We start from the raw sequence: 16,531 nt of genomic DNA, 5'->3' as shown, positions 1-16,531 counted from the left end.
GTTCCGACCTTAAGGGGAAGAGTCATCCACTGGGGTCACAGTAACCGGACTGTATGTCACCCAGGCATTGCCAAGAAGCAATCTGTGGTCGAACAGCGATTTTGGTGGCCCAATGTTAGAAGGGACGTTATCAATTATGTCAATGCTTGCCAGGTATGTGCTGCTAACAAGCCCTCTCATAAACGTCCTTCTGGGGAGTTGCGACCCCTGCCAATACCACAACGTCCTTGGTCAGACATCTCCGTAGACTTCGTGACGGATGAAAATGAAATACCACCATTATAACAGTTGTTGACAGGTTCTCTAAGATGGCACACTTCATTGCACTTCCGAAACTCCCCTCAGCTAAAGACACTGTCAAGTTGATGATAAACCCGGTATTCAAGTTTCATGGTTTCCCCAAGAATGTGGTATCTGATAGGGTCCCCCAATTCATTTCACGATTTTGGAAGGAGTTTTGCAGTCTAATAGGTGCTACCGTCAGTCTGTCATCTGGGTTTCATCCTGAAAGCAACGGACAAACCGAGAGGCTGAACCAGGACCTGGAGACTGGGCTCTGATGTCTCGCTTCACAGGAGTCACAATCCTGGTCTCAGAAACTGGTTTGGGTCGAGTTCTCTCACAATTATCTCCCCTCTGCATCCACTGGTCTATTGCCTTTTCACATTGTGCATGGTTACCAATCATCTCTGTTTACTGCTATAGCCCCAGAGTCCACGGTTCCAGATGCATTAACCTTGGTGAGACGCTGCAGGAGGACCTGGGAGCGAGCCCGCCAGATGCTGCTATGCCAAGGACGGTCCTACAAAACCGCAGCTGACCATAGGAGGACACCGGCCCCGAACTACAAAGTTGGTCAGCGAGTTTGGTTCTCCACCAAAATTATTCCACTACGGGTGGAGTCCAGGAAGCTCGCTCCCAGGTTCGTTGGGCCCTTCCCCATCACAAAGGTCATCAACCCTGTCAACACTCAGCTTTCTCATCGGAAAGTATGTCTGGCACACAACATGTAAGCTCTATCCGTTTTCTCTGATGGAATATGAAGGGTATCCATACCCAGTGAAACGTAGTAGCGTTTTTTTCACATTTAAAATCTTTGAAAGCTAATCTTACATTTCTGCAGGAAACGAACCTCAAATCGACTGAACAGGCAAAACTGAATAGGGCTTGGATAGGACAAATATTTTGCTGTAAGAATGAATGCATAAATTGAGGCACGGCCATCTAGGTTAGAAAGGGCATCCCATTTGTGCCGACTCACACCGTGGCTAAGTAATAGTGACTTGGCTTTAGCAAATGTTTACGGACCAAATGTTTACGGACCAAATACGGACGATCCAGGTTTCTTCTCTTGGCTTTTTGCTACTCTCCCAGATCTTAGTAACCATTAATTATTTCGGTGGTGATTTTAATTACGTTTTGCACCTTCAGCTGGAAAGATCAAACCCTAAACCTAATAGTGGGATATCAAAAGCAGGAGCAGTCATTCAGTCATTTATAGAATTGTATGCATTTTATTTGACCCATGGAGAAAAAAAATAACCCGCTACAAAACAATTAGAATTTTTTTCCTCCAGTACATCACTACTATTCGAGGATTGATTTTTTTTCTCTTGGTTGCCAGGATCCAGTCCGATGGTCAAGGGGAACTACTATTATACCGTAGTTTCTCGTGTATAATGCACACCCATGTATAATACGCACCCCCAAAGTTGACCTCAAAATTATGGAAATTAAATTTATTTTGAAATTCACAGCCCTACTTTTATTTAGTAAATTACACAACACACAGTTCTGCTTATATGTTTGATTACCCCAGGCAGAATTAGTAAGATGGTTAAAATTCTTTAAAGAAAATATGAAGGACCAGGTGAAACACATTTAATTTTATTTTATCCATCCATCCATTTTCTATACTGCTTTATCCTCACCAGGGTTGCAGGCGTGCTGGAGCCTATCCCAGCTATCTTCGAGCGAGAGGCGGGGTACACCCTGAAAAGGTTGCCAGCCAATTGCAGGGCACATATAAACAACCATTCGCACTCACATTCACACCTACGGGCAATATTGAGTCTTCAATCGACCTACCAGGCATATTTTTGGGAGGTGGGAGGAAACCGGAGTACCTGGAGAAAACCCATGCAGGCACGGGGAGAACATGCAAACTCCACACAAGCGGGGCCGACATTTGAACCCCAGTTCTTAGAACTGTGAGGCAGATGTGCTAACCAGTCGTCCACTGTGCCGCTAATTTTATTTTAATAGGATTCATATTAAACAGTCAAGCATTTCAGAAAAGCATCATTAAACAAAACATAACCATAAAGATATTAATGATGGTTGTTGTTCAGTCATCATTCATATATAAATTTATTTATTTTTTTAACAAATTCTGCCAGGGTATGTAAACTTATGAGCACAACTGTACATATATGCAGCCATATGTACCCCTGTCATATTGGAATGAAAGTGTAGGCTACACATTTTTTAAAACCACTAGGTGGCGGTGGCATATTACAATGAAAGTGTACACCTTTCTCATAACCACTAGATGGCTGCATAGATTTATAAAATGTGAAAGTTTTTTTCCATTTGCCTATATACCCATGTATAATGCGCACAATTGACTTGTGACAATTTTTTTTTCGGGGGAAAAATGCGCATTATACACGAGAAATTACGGTAATTGTTATCTCTGATCATAGCCTAGTACAGTTGGACATAAATTTTCTGGAGTGCTTAAAACCACAACATACATAGAGGTTTGACCCCCTATTGCTGTGTAGTGAAAATGTTAATTTCTTTCCAAAAGAGATGGATTTTTCTAATGGATTATGGCACTCTATAAGTGATAAAGACCCTTTACTGTGTGAAGACCTGGAAGGGCGCGATTGGGAGGAACGGCCCCCCCGATCAGAACCCAAGCGGTGTTCTGTTATTGGACTTCTGTGCTCGTCACGGATTGTCCATAACGAACACCATGTTCAAGCATAAGGGTGTCCACACGTGCACTTGACACCAGGACACCCTAGGTCGCAGTTCGATGATCGACTTTGTGGTCGTGTCATCGGACTTGCGGCCGCATGTCTTGGACACTCGGGTGAAGAGAGGGGCGGAGCTGTCAACTGATCACCACCTGGTGGTGAGTTGGCTCCGATGGTGGGGGAAGATGCCGGTCCGACGTGGCAGGCCCAAACGTATTGTGAGGGTCTGCTGGGAACGTCTGGCAGAATCCCCTGTCAGAAGGAGTTTCAACTCCCACCTCCGACAGAACTTTGCTCATGTTCCGGGGGAGGCGGGGGACATTGAGTCCGAGTGGACCATGTTCCGCGCCTCCATTGCTGAGGCGGCCGACCGGAGCTGTGGCCGTAAGGTGGTCGGTGCCTGTCGTGGCGGCAATCCCCGAACCCGTTGGTGGACACCAACGGTGAGGGATGCCGTCAAGCTGAAGAAGGAGTCCTCCTATCGGGCCTTTTTGGCCTGTGGGACTCCTGAGGCAGCTGATGGGTACCGGCTGGCCAAGCGGAATGCAGCTCTGGTGGTCGCTGAAGCAAAAACCCGGGCATGGGAGGAGTTCGGTGAGGCCATGGAGAAAGACTTCCGGACGGCTTCGAGGAAATTCTGGTCCACCATCCGACGTCTCAGGAGAGGAAAGCAGTGCACCACCAACACTGTGTATAGTGGGGATGGGGCGCTGCTGACCTCGACTCGGGACATTGTGAGTCGGTGGGGAGAATACTTCGAAGACCTCCTCAATTCCACCGACACGCCTTCCCATGGGGAAGCAGAGTGTGGGTTCTCTGAGGCGGGCTCTCCTATCTCTGGGTTTGAGGTCACCGAGGTAGTTAAAAAGCTCCTCGGTGGCAGGGCCCCGGGGGTGGATGAGATTCGCCCGGAGTTCCTAAAGGCTCTGGATGTTGTGGGGCTGTCCTGGTTGACACGCCTCTGCAACATCGCGTGGACATCGGGGACAGTGCCTCTGGATTGGCAGACTGGGGTAGTGGTCCCCCTTTTTAAGAAGGGGGACCGGAGGGTGTGTTCCAACTACAGGGGGATCACACTGCTCAGCCTCCCTGGTAAGGTCTATTCAGGGGTGCTGGAGAGGAGGGTCCGTCGGGAAGTCGAATCTCAGATTCAGGAGGAGCAGTGTGGTTTTCGTCCTGGCCGTGGAACAGTGGACCAGCTCTACACCCTCGGCAGGGTCCTCGAGGGTGCATGGGAGTTCGCCCAACCAGTCTACATGTGTTTTGTGGACTTGGAGAAGGCGTTCGACCGTGTCCCTCGGGGAGTCCTGTGGAGAGTGCTTCGGGAATATGGGGTACCGAACCCCCTGATACGGGCTGTTCGGTCCCTGTACGACCGGAGTCAGAGTTTGGTCCGCATATCCGGCAGTAAGTCGGACTCGTTCCCGGTGAGGGTTGGACTCCGCCAAGGCTGCCCTTTGTCGCCGATTCTGTTCATAACTTTTATGGACAGAATTTCTAGGCGCAGCCGAGGCGTAGAGGGGGTCCGGTTTGGTGGCCTCAGTATTGCATCTCTGCTTTTTGCAGATGATGTGGTTCTGTTGGCTTCATCAAGCCGTGACCTCCAACTCTCATTGGAGCAGTTCGCAGCCGAGTGTGAAGCGGCTGGGATGAGAATCAGCACCTCCAAATCTGAGACCATGGTCCTCAGTCGGGAAAGGGTGGCATGCCATCTCCAGGTCGGGGATGAGATCCTGCCCCAAGTGGAGGAATTCAAGTATCTTGGGGTCTTGTTCACGAGTGAGGGAAGAATGGAACGGGAGATCGACAGGCGGATCGGTGCAGCGTCTGCAGTGATGCGGACTTTGTATCGGTCTGTTGTGGTAAAGAAAGAGCTAAGCCGAAAGGCGAAGCTCTCAATTTACCGGTCGATCTTCGTTCCTACCCTCACCTATGGTCATGAGCTGTGGGTCGTGACCGAAAGAACAAGATCCCGGATACAAGCGGCCGAAATGAGTTTCCTCCGCAGGGTGTCCGGGCTCTCCCTTAGAGATAGGGTGAGAAGCTCGGTCATCCGGGAGGATCTCAGAGTAGAGCCGCTACTCCTCCGCATTGAGAGGAGCCAGATGAGGTGGCTGGGGCATCTGATTCGGATGCCTCCCGGACGCCTCCCTGGTGAGGTGTTCCGGGCATGTCCCACCGGGAGGAGACCCCGGGGACGACCCAGGACGCGCTGGAGAGACTACATGCTTCGGCTGGCCTGGGAACGCCTCGGGATCCCCCCGGAAGAGCTGGATGAAGTGGCTGGGGAGAGGGTAGTCTGGGCGTCCCTGCTGAAGCTACTGCCCCCGCGACCCGACCCGGATAAGCGGTAGAGAATGGATGGATGGATGGATTATGGCACTCTATAAGTGATAAAGACCCTTTACTGTGTGGTTTGTATCGTAATTCAGCCCTATGGGGGGCACAAGCCAGTGCAAACTCTAGGCCAGTCCCAAGCCTAGATAAATGCAGAGGGTGGCCTCAGGAAGGGGATCTGGCTTAAAATTTTGCGACACAAGTATGAGCGTTCATCCAAAGAATTCCGTACAGGATCGGTCTTTGCTTGGGTTAACAACGTCCGCCACCGGCCCGTTAACCTACAGGTTGCCGGTGGAAATTCAGCTACTGAGGGTCGAAGACGAAAAGAGTGGTGGAAAGCTGGTTCTTAGGCAGAAATAGAGGGGGAAAGCACAGAGCCTAATAACTGAATGTGGGGACTTCGAATATTGGGACTATGACAGGAAAAGCTCGGGAGTTGGCTGACATTATGATTAGGAGAAAGGTTGATATATTGTCTGTCCAGAAGAGCAGGTGAAAAGGCACTAAGACTAGAGGTTTAGGGGAAGGTTTTAAATTATTTTACCATGGTGTAGATGGGAAAAGAAATTGAGTAGGGGTTATTTAAAGGAAGAGTTAGCTAAGAATGTCTTGAAGGTGAAAAGAGTGTCAGATCGAGTGATGAGGCTGAAACATGAAATTGAGGGTGTTATGTATAAGGTAATTAGTGGCAGAGCTGATAACCATGTAGTGGAAGCTGAGAAAGGAAGTGTTCTGCTGATTTTTGAGAAGAGGTCAGACAGGCTCTTGGTGGACAGTAGTAGCTTCCAGAAGACTGGACCACTACAGCCAAGGTGATCACAGAGACAGGTAGGAGAGTAATTGGTTTATGTTCTAGTAGGAAAGGGGTGAAGGAGACTATGTGGTGGATCCTCAAAATCCAGGAAATCATACAAGGAAAGCGGTGAGCTAAGAAGAACTGGGACAACGAGAGGACCGAGGAGAGGAGACAAGAATACATGGAGATGCAACATAGGGCGAAGGTACAGGTGGCAAAGGCCAAACAAGAGGCTGGGATAAGACAAAAGTCGCATTGGAGAAGGATTTGGGTGTGGAGCTGTCGGGCAAGATGTGGCATAAAAGTCTGACCATGGGTCAATCCAATTCAAAGTACTTCATCATTTGCATTACTCAAGGGAGAGACTTGCTATGATTTATAACACTGCAGACAGTAACTGTTTAAGATCTGACCACAACCCAGCTTCGGTAAGCCATAGGTTTTGGGCTTGGACCGCTCTTAATAACTATTGGGAACAGATATTTAAAGTATTTAGTCACATTTGTAAGCAAGATTTGGCACTGCATCCCCACACTGTCATTTTTGGCGTGCCTCCTCCCAAAGCCCAATCTTTCTTGCAATGACATAGGTGCTTTCCTTTCTGCCTCTAGGAAAGCTTTGATAAAGGATAGGCAAAGGTTTGTTCAAGGATTCCCTTTTCACTGATGACTCTACCTACTGTATCTATCCGTAACTATATAGTTAACAGATGACGAAGAATGACATATTGCTCATATTATGTTCAACACTTGAATGTGTACAACTGGGAAGAAAGATCCTGTATTTATTTATTTATTCATTTATGTTTCAATATACTGCGTATTTTCTTATTATGCATTTGATTTCTTAACGGTTGAGCCTGGGGGAAGGGGGTATCTGTATAATATTTACCTTTATAAACAACTTTTCAATGTCTGTAACTTGAAAATAAAGTTGTTAAAAAAAGCATGATAAATATAATGTCATCCAAGTACGCAGTGTTGACATTACATGGGTGAGAATGCTGAGATTCACAACATACTAAAAAGTTAAAAAATAGCCACTAAGAACCGACTGCAGATATTTGGAAATTGGAAAGCAGAGGTGGGAATTTAAGTAGATTTTTCTGTATGTGAGTATTTATTTTTGTGGTGACTTTTTTACGTATACTCTTGTACTTTTGAAACACAAATATCTGTATGTTCTACTCCTCATTCAAAATGAGGTCGTTACTTTTAATACCTTCGACAGTTAGCGACAACGCAACGTAAAAAGCAGAATGGCGGAAAAACGGAAACCGGGAGTAAGCAAGTCGAGCGCATTGCTCATAGCCATTATAGCTACTTTGAGCTGCGTGCTAACGGCAACGCTAAGCTAGTGGGGGCAAAGTGGGGGCATTCGATGTTTGCGGACAGCACGGTCGGAAACCAGAATAACAAGGATGCTTGCACATTGTGCTGCGTACTGTTGCACATATGACGTACAATCACAGCAAGGGAACTCCGAACTGGGAATAACCTTTCATAGGTAAGAATATTTTTTGGCTCTTTTTTCAAAAGTGCTGCAATGCTTTGGGCGTTAGTTTTTCAGCAAGCTAGCTTGTTGAAGCTCACTAGCAGCAAATTATGTCACGTTTGAGCGTTAATATACAATATTTCCAACAAATGTATTTGTCCACTGCCAAAACAAAGCTGTAAAAAATCTCAAACTGAAAATAGCCATAATTTGCTAATTTTCGACTACCTTCAGTCAGCCGCCTCCCTCCCATTTGGCAGAGGGGAAATCAAAATGTTTGAAACAAATCTAGCTTTTTGGTTTTTATATATGTTGTACTGCATATAACTTTATTTTAACAACACAAATAAATGCTCATGTTTTTGTTTAAGCCTACCTGTTTTTATTTTTGTTTGTTTTTGTTTTGTTGCTCCTGGAAAACACATTCCAAACATCTGCAGAGATACAAAAATCTCACTATATGTATTTTATTATCGGGTTGAAAAATGTCATCGTAGTTTTAACTTAATTACCTAAGCACATTTATAAGTGTGTACTTTTGTACTTTTACTTTAGTAAAGGAGTGGCTTCTGTACTTTTAACAGAGTTTTTTGGATAAGTATCAGTAATCTTGATATCGCTGATGGACAGTGACATGATAATTTACTGTGAAAGATAAAAATCTATGGTAATGTACTGCATATCGATAGCAACATTTTGTCCAACAATTGTAATTGCTCGTTTGTTCCTGAGTGACTCTGGAAGTCGGGCAGAAAAAAAAAGACCTTATACAACTCCAATTCCAACGAAGTTGGGACTTTGTCCATCCATCCATCCATTTTCTGAGCCGCTTCTCCTCACTAGGGTCGCGGGCGTGCTGGAGCCTATCCCAGCTATCAACGGGCAGGAGGATGGGTACACCCTGAACTGGTTGCCAGCCAATCGCAGGGCACATACAAACAAACAACCATTCGCACTCACAGTCACACCTACGGGCAATTTAGAGTCTCCAATTAATGCATGTTTTAGGGATGTGGGAGGAAACCGGAGTGCCCGGAGAAAAACCACGCAGGCACGGGGAGAACATGCAAACTCCACACAGGCGGGGCCGTGGATTGAACCCGTGTCCTCAGAACTGTGAGGCTGACACTCTAACCAGTCGGCCACCGTGCCGCCTCCTTACTTATGCTGTCAGAAAAATATTTGCCAAAACAGTTGGTGTCAGAAGTGGGATCCTTGAATTGATTGCCAATTCAGGGTACCCCAGGAGTAACTGATCATCCAGGACCAGCGCACGAGTCCTACCTCCAACCAAAGAATTAAGGACGGGGGGTTTTCGGGGCTCTGGATGTCGGTTGTCACCACAGGATCCAAACGGACCTGTTGTCCTCCAAACGAAGAATTACGGGAAAGACATTTTTAATTCCTTGAAAATTGGACCATTTCATATGGTTTACTGTATTTGAAACAATGTTGTCTTTGTATTAAGTGTTATTGCTAATTGCTTTCCACACATTCCATTGGTAAGGATCGAATCCTTAAAGTCTGGGTTCAAATCCAGGTTATAAAGTTTAGGTTACAGTCCCGGATTAAATTTCAGGGGTTAGGGATTCAGGTCAGGGTCATGTTTAAGTCCGACAGTGACTACTACTACAAAACCCTTCACTCATTAGTTACATGACCTCGTGTTGACACAGACACAGGCTTTTGGGGGAAAGGAAAAGTACCGAGCTGGAGCTTAAATTCCATCCAAAATTTTGTAATGTGTATAGAACACTTTTTATCTACTTACATGTAATGTTTTATCAGTCTCAAAGATAATGATAATGTATAAATGTTATATTTGTTGATAATGGATAAGGGGTTGGATCATAATGACTCTATACTGATAATGAATATAATGAAATAATGATCAATGTACTTACAAAATACTGTCTGGTAGACATGTTTAAGTAATAATTTAAGTAAGTGGTAGTAGTACAATTGACCGAAATTATTCTCAGAATAATTTTTACAATTCTTGGAACGCTTTCTTTAGACAACAGCTTTCTGACAGATTACAATTTGATCTCAGAAGACATGGTTGCTACCACATGCAAATAAATTCTGGGAAGTCAGTTAAATATGAGGATGCGTGTGCACCCTATCCCTTTTTGAGATTGTCTTTGCAGGCACTCCATTGGACTGGATCCATTTGGCTATACCAAAGCCAGGTCCGCCTATGGACATACAAATTGTTCAGGTATTGCACATTATCGACAAATAAATTTCAAGAAACATGTCCAATTAGCACTCCCAAGGGCGGCCGACAGACCCCTGCATGTCATCAAACACGGTGACTTTGTGCTAATTAATAACTTCCGGCGGAAAACGTGGCGACATCAGCGCTGGCTGGGGACTTTCCAAGTCCTTTTTGTGACCCACACAGCAGTGCAAGTTGCTGAAAGAGCTGCGTGGGTTCACGTGTCATAATGCAAGACGGTCCCAGCAGCTCCTATGGTCCCAACTCCTCATCTTCCGTTATCTTCTGCAAAGGATGGCTGGAAAGCTCAGCCTAATAAGGCTAAATAATCACCTCTAAGAAAGAGGATTCACTGTTAGCATACACTTTTAGCAAAAATCCATGCTACTAACTGATTGCCCGTCGATAGGTCATAGAAGAGCAGAAGATAGGTCATAAAAGCCAAGCAACGACCAATCATCTGTTGTATGAAGTGATGCGCGGACACCACACGCACACACTTGCGTAACTAGGCAGAAGAACAGAAGAAAGAAGACGTCCCCAGTACACTGGGGAGTTTAAAACCCTTCCTTGGTGGTTCAGCATTAGCATTTGTTGTGATAAAAATGTGAGTTAAAATGTGTATTGATAATCCCACTTTGACAGTTGACACAATTTTGAAACTCACAAAGTGTGACGCTTACGACAGGCTTCTGTGGTTGCACGAACTAGCCTACTAATTTCACTTCCTATGGTATGAATGTTTGGTTTCTGTATGCCCTTCATGCAGCACGCTCTCAGAATCGTTCCAATCGTTATGTTTGCACTTACATGCATCATGCGGCAGCAAATCCACATCCCTTATCATCTCCCAACTCATCATCTCTCATTCCTCACATCCTAAATTCTTTTATTGATCCACAGACTGAACCAAACCATACATGCAGAAATAGGTTCCTTTCTCCCTTATGTTGTTGTGACCACTATACAAGATTGCAGGGGTTTTAAATTCACTGAAGTTTCAGGCATGCAGGGGCTTTTTATTTGGACAAGTTCACATTCCTCCAGGCTATACTATGAAAAAGAACAGCTACTTAATGTCATGCGTCATTTGTGTGTATGCCTAAAAATGTCCACATTTCAGCCGACAAGAACTTGTGAAACATCCAGTACAACCAGTTTGTGTTTTCAAAATGTAATGTGGTCAACCGCAGTGCATGAATACAAATTGCAATTCCTCTGACCCATTCAGACCCATTGTGAGATATCTGTTGAAAGGGCTGAGCGGCGGGAGCGCATTCAAAAGGGGCAGGGAGAAAAGCGTTGAGCAATGTAAGCCCAGCACTAAGAATTAGGATGTAAGTTGTTTTAAAGGAACAAAACATGTCAGCATTGCCGATAAATGTGGGTTCAATATTACATAAAATGAAAAATTATATTTAATTCTATTATATCTCTGTCTGGTGACCCTATTGTGTTTTTTCATGTGTTTAAACAAAGAAGGTTAAAACCATTTTGGCTGGATTTGCCCCAATTTATTTTACGAAACATTATTTACAAGTGATATTGATAGGCAATATTTAAATTTGAAATTCGTATTCATATATTTGTCTATTTGACGATTTATTTATTTAAACAAAATGAACAAATCATGGGCGACTGGTTAGAGCGTCTGCCTCACAGTTCTGAGGACCAAGGTTCAATCCAGCCTGTGTGGAGTTTGCATGTTCTCCCCGTGCCAGCGTGGGTTTTCTCCAGGCACTCCGGTTTCCTCCCACATCCCAAAGACATGCGTGGTAGGTTGATTGAAGACTGTAGGTGTGAATGTGAGTGCAAATGGTTGTTTGTTTAAATGTGCCCTGTGATTGGCTGGCAACCAGTTCAGGGTGTACCCCGCCTCCTGCCCGTTGATAGCTGGGATAGGCTCCAGCACTCCCGCAACCCTAGTGAGGATAAGCGGCTCAGAAAATGGATGGATGGAAGAACAAATCATAACTTACCAGTTACTCAGTACTTGATTTTTTATTTTTTTTAACCAATACATACTCAATTAATTATTTGAGGACTACTTTTTACTTTTAACTCATTCACTGCCAGTCGTTCCCTGAGCAGGGAACCCCCCCCAGACTGCCAGGCATTTTCAAGCAATTTCACTCATTTTTCAAGGCCCACAGAATATTGTGTAAACAGCAAAAACACCAAAAGAAAGATCAGACTCTCTTCTTTAATCCGAATTTTTTTTTTTGTCTCAAGTTTATACAGTTCTTTAGTAATCAGAAGTCACATATAGGCTAGTTTCAACCAAATCTGTTTCTGAAGGAATAAAGCTGAGAAAACAGCCTTTTTCTGAAAGCAGACAGATGAAGCAGAACAATGACTTCAACACCAATATTTTTAGTGAAAATCTCAAACATCAAACATCATTTATTTACTATTATAACTATGTACAGAATTTACATTAGACAAAAATGCATGGACAAATGGGGCTCCCACACCTGCACTTTCTTCCTCCTCATCCTCCTCCTCTACTGTTTGCTCAATATTCCAGGTTTTTATTACCTTGCACATAAAATCTAGCAAGGGTTTATCCACATCTGGATTTTATTCTTTGGTGGCGGTGAATTGGCAGACTGGGGTGGTGGTCCCCCTTTTTAAGAAGGGGGACCGGAGGGTGTGTTCCAACTACAGGGGGATCACACTCCTCAGCCTCCCTGGTAAGGTCGATTCAGGGGTGCTGGAGAGGAGGGTCCGTCGGGAAGTTGAATCCCAGATTCAGGAGGAGCAGTGTGGTTTTCGTCCTGGCCGTGGAACAGTGGACCAGCTTTACACCCTTGGCAGGGTCCTCGAGGGTGCATGGGAGTTCGCCCAACCAGTCTACATGTGTTTTGTGGACTTAGAGAGGGCGTTCGACCGTGTCCCTCGGGTGGTCCTGTGGGGGGTGCTTCGGAAGTATGGGGTACTGAACCCCCTGATACGGGCTGTATCCTGTACGACCGGAGTCAGAGTTTGGTCCACATATCCGGCAGTAAGTCAGACTCGTTTCCGGTGAGGGTTGGACTCTGCCAAGGCTGCCCTTTGTCACCGATTCTGTTCATAACTTTTATGGACAGAATGTCTAGGCGCAGCCGAGGTGTAGAGGGGGGCCGGTTTGGTGGCCTCAGTATTGCATCTCTGCTTTTTGCAGATGATGTGGTTCTGTTGGCTTCATCAAGCCGTGACCTCCAACTTTCATTGGAGCAGTTCGCAGCCGAGTGTGAAGCGGCTGGGATGAGAATCAGCACCTCCAAATCTGAGACCACGGTCCTCAGTCGGAAAAGGGTGGCGTGCCCTCTCCAGATGGCAGATGAGATCCTGCCCCAAGTGGAGGAGTTCAAGTATCTTGGGGTCTTGTTCACGAGTGAGGGAAGAATGGAACGGGAGATCGACAGGCGGATCGGTGCAGCGTCTGCAGTGATGCTGACTTTGTATCGATCCGTTGTGGTAAAGATGGAGCTAAGCCGAAAGGCGAAGCTCTCGATTTACCGGTGGATCTACGTTCCTACCCTCACCTATGGTCACGAGCTGTGGTGATACAAGCGGCCGAAATGAGTTTCCTCCGCAGGGTGTCCGGGCTCTCCCTTAGAGATAGGGTGAGAAGCTCGGTCATCTGGGAGGATCTCAGAGTAGAGCCGTTGCTCCTTCACATCGAGAGGAGCCAGATGAGGTGGCTGGGGCATCTGATTCAGATGCCTCCCGGACGCCTCCCTGGTGAGGTGTTCCGGGCACGTCCCACTGGGAGGAGACCCCGGGGACGACCCAGGACACGCTGGAGAGACTACATCCTTCGGCTGGCCTGGGAACGCCTCGGGATCCCCCCGGAAGAGATGGATGAAGTGGCTGGGGAAAGGGAAGTCTGGACGTCCCTGCTAAAGCTACTTCCCCCACGACCCGACCTCGGAAAAGCGGTAGAAGATGGATGGATGGATGGATGGTGGCGGTGAATGGGATCTTGTGTGGTTGCCATTGTCCTTGAAACCAGTCCCTACTTCTGCTCGAAGCACAACCTGTGCAGTTTAGAAATATAACTATTATTATAAAAAAACATTGTTGAGCTTGGGGAGAGCATAGTCTGGGCTTCCATGCTAAAGCTACTACCCTGCCGACCCGACCTCGGATAAGCAGAAGAAAATCGATGGATGGATAGATGTATAAATAGCACACAATAGCACAAAAAACATGAACTTCATGAAAATTGGTTGAGAAATGCGCAAGCTCATCCATCCATCCATTTCCCATATTGCTTATCCTCACTACGGTCGCGGTCGACGGTGTGCTGGTTCATAACTTCTATGGACAGAATCTCGACTGACTCTGGGAGAGAGGCGGGGTACACCCTGAACTGGTCGCCTGCCAATCGCACGGCACATATAGACAAACAATCATTCACACTCACATGAGTGTACCTATGGGCAATTTAGAGTCTTCAATTAACCTACCACGCATGTTTTTGGAATGTGGGAGGAAACCCGAGTACCTGCAGAAAACCCATGCAGGCAAAGTGAAAACATGCAAATTCTTCACGAGCGAGACTGGATTTGACCCTGGGACCTCAGAACTGTGAGGCAGAGGTGCTAACCAGTCGTCCACCATGCCTACAGAGCTGCATTTCAATGTCCTTGCATTGCCTTTATGGGAACGTTCCCCATAATTTCTTTGAAGCGCCGTCTGATGCCACGGCACCGGTGCTCTAACTTGAGGTGCCCCTCCCCATACACACACACACACCCTTGAGCATAGCAACGCGACACAGTATTCCATTGTCACGCCTTCGCAGCACATACACAAACAATTTTCCCGTCAACGGCGCGCTTTGCCCTGCTAAATACAGTGAAAAGTATTTTACGGACGAACACGAACGGATGAACACACACACGCACATACTGCTTGTGTCTTGTTCTCTGCTGAACCCTTGAGACTGACTCACCGAACCCCTGGGGTTCAATCAGTGGTTAGGAACAACTAATACAGCGTTGTGTGTTTATTGAGTGATTTGTCTTTGAGACTAATTTATAAAATTGAATACTATGCAGTCAGAAGCGCTCAACAAAATAAAATTTGCCTGCTTCCTAGACAGGCATAGAATTAAATATTTTAGTTTCGTTTGAACCTGCAATGAATGTGCATGCAGGTTACAGAGCTGTATCCATCCATCCATTTTCTGAGCTGCTTCTCCTCACTAGGGTCGCGGGCGTGCGCATCCCAGCTATCATCGGGCAGGAGGCGGGGTACACCCTGAACTGGTTTCCAGCCATTCGCAGGGCAGATACAACCAAACAACCATTCACACTTACATTCACACCTAGGGACAATGTAGAGTCTTCAATTAACCTACCAGACATGTTTTTGGGATGTGGGAGGAAACCGGAGTGCACGAAGAAAACCCAAGCAGGCACGGGGAGAACATGCAAACTCCACACAGGCGGGGTCGGGGATTGAACCCTGTTCCTCAGAACTGTGAGGCAGATGCTCTAACCAGTCGGTCACTGTGCCTACAGAGCTGCAATACATTGCAAAAAAAGTTTTTCACAACAAGCTGCAAGTTCCTTTTAATGCAAACTTTATTTTTATCAAACTGAACAGGTCAATTTTGTGTGTCCTGTTCTGTCAAAAGACACAAAGTAGAGGATTTGAGTGTGTGTGAGTTTCGTTCAAAGGTTCCTACCAGCTTGTTGGAACATGACCATAGTTTGAGGTGTTGTGTGAACCGGCAGGGAGCGGGTACGTTGCACAGAGCTGTGGGTTCGACTTGGCATGCTGTTGCTGCCCCCAGGATTGGCAAACCACAGACCCTGAAGAAAAGAAAAAGAAACAAAACCATTTAATCAACTTGTTGACGAGAAAAAAATGCCAGATGCACCAGCTCGCGGGTATCTAGCGACTATACTGTATGTGTCGTCACTTGCTGTCCAAAATTGTTTTACAGTTAACTTCTAACACATACACATAGTTGCGTCTCTGGGGTATGATTAAATAACCCAGTAGTGGCTTCCGCTTCACCCAAGCCCTATTCATATGAAGTCTGGACACAGAGTCTCCAGAGGTCGCCAAAGATAACACAAAAAGTCACGAGATTTGTTACTTGTTGCTCTTTTGTAAAAATAGTCATTACGGGGTGGAAAAATTGCTGAATATAGTGACAAAGTCACCAAGTTGGACAAGAATGTCAGAGACCTGGGGACTTAAATTGTGAAAAAAAATTATATGTCTCCTTTAATATTAGTTCTTAATATGCCTTAAATATTGTGAAAATTCCCCCCAAAATGCATTAGATTACCGAATTCACTGCAAAGCAGAGTTACTCATATTGCCAGTCGTTTTAGAACGTCTTGATTGATCTTTCAAAACCCACAGAATATTGTGTTCTGTGACAATATATGCACAGAACCTACCAAAAGAAAGAGTAGACTCTCTTCTTTAATCAGAAAACATGTTGTAGTAATCAGCAGTAGAACACGGGTTGGTTTCACCAAAAGCAGACTTCTGACCAAAAAGCGGACAAAATAAGCTTTTGTTGTGAAAAGAAACGTCATGCAGAACAGTCACTTTGACGCTAATATTTTAGCTTTTGTGACACCTTAAACTAAAAAACAACATATACAAAATAAACATTTATTTAGCGATATACAATTAGGAAACGTACCATGAGCAAGGCTGACCCACCACATGGCTTGAGAGTGC

The 16,531-nt window shown here is 45.6% G+C and overlaps 1 protein-coding gene across 7 annotated transcripts in view; it reads right to left on the bottom strand.

Annotated features, from left to right (window-relative positions):
- samd4a (sterile alpha motif domain containing 4A) overlaps positions 1-16,531 on the bottom strand; it is a 234,686-nt gene that overhangs the window by 38,878 nt on the left and 179,277 nt on the right. For all 7 annotated transcript variants that reach the window (XR_009787089.1, XR_009787090.1, XR_009787088.1 and 4 more), the window contains one exon: positions 15,516-15,642. Coding sequence is in view for 4 of the 7 variants with exons in the window: in XM_061765129.1 (XP_061621113.1) it covers positions 15,516-15,642 (127 nt within the window). In the remaining 3 variants the exon portion in view is untranslated. The remainder of the gene's footprint in view (positions 1-15,515; positions 15,643-16,531) is intronic.

The sequence above is a fragment of the Phyllopteryx taeniolatus genome, unplaced genomic scaffold, assembly GCF_024500385.1.
Source record: "Phyllopteryx taeniolatus isolate TA_2022b unplaced genomic scaffold, UOR_Ptae_1.2 contig_26, whole genome shotgun sequence".
Taxonomy (NCBI): Eukaryota; Metazoa; Chordata; class Actinopteri; order Syngnathiformes; family Syngnathidae; genus Phyllopteryx; species Phyllopteryx taeniolatus.
This window is presented reverse-complemented; position numbering and strand designations above follow the sequence as displayed.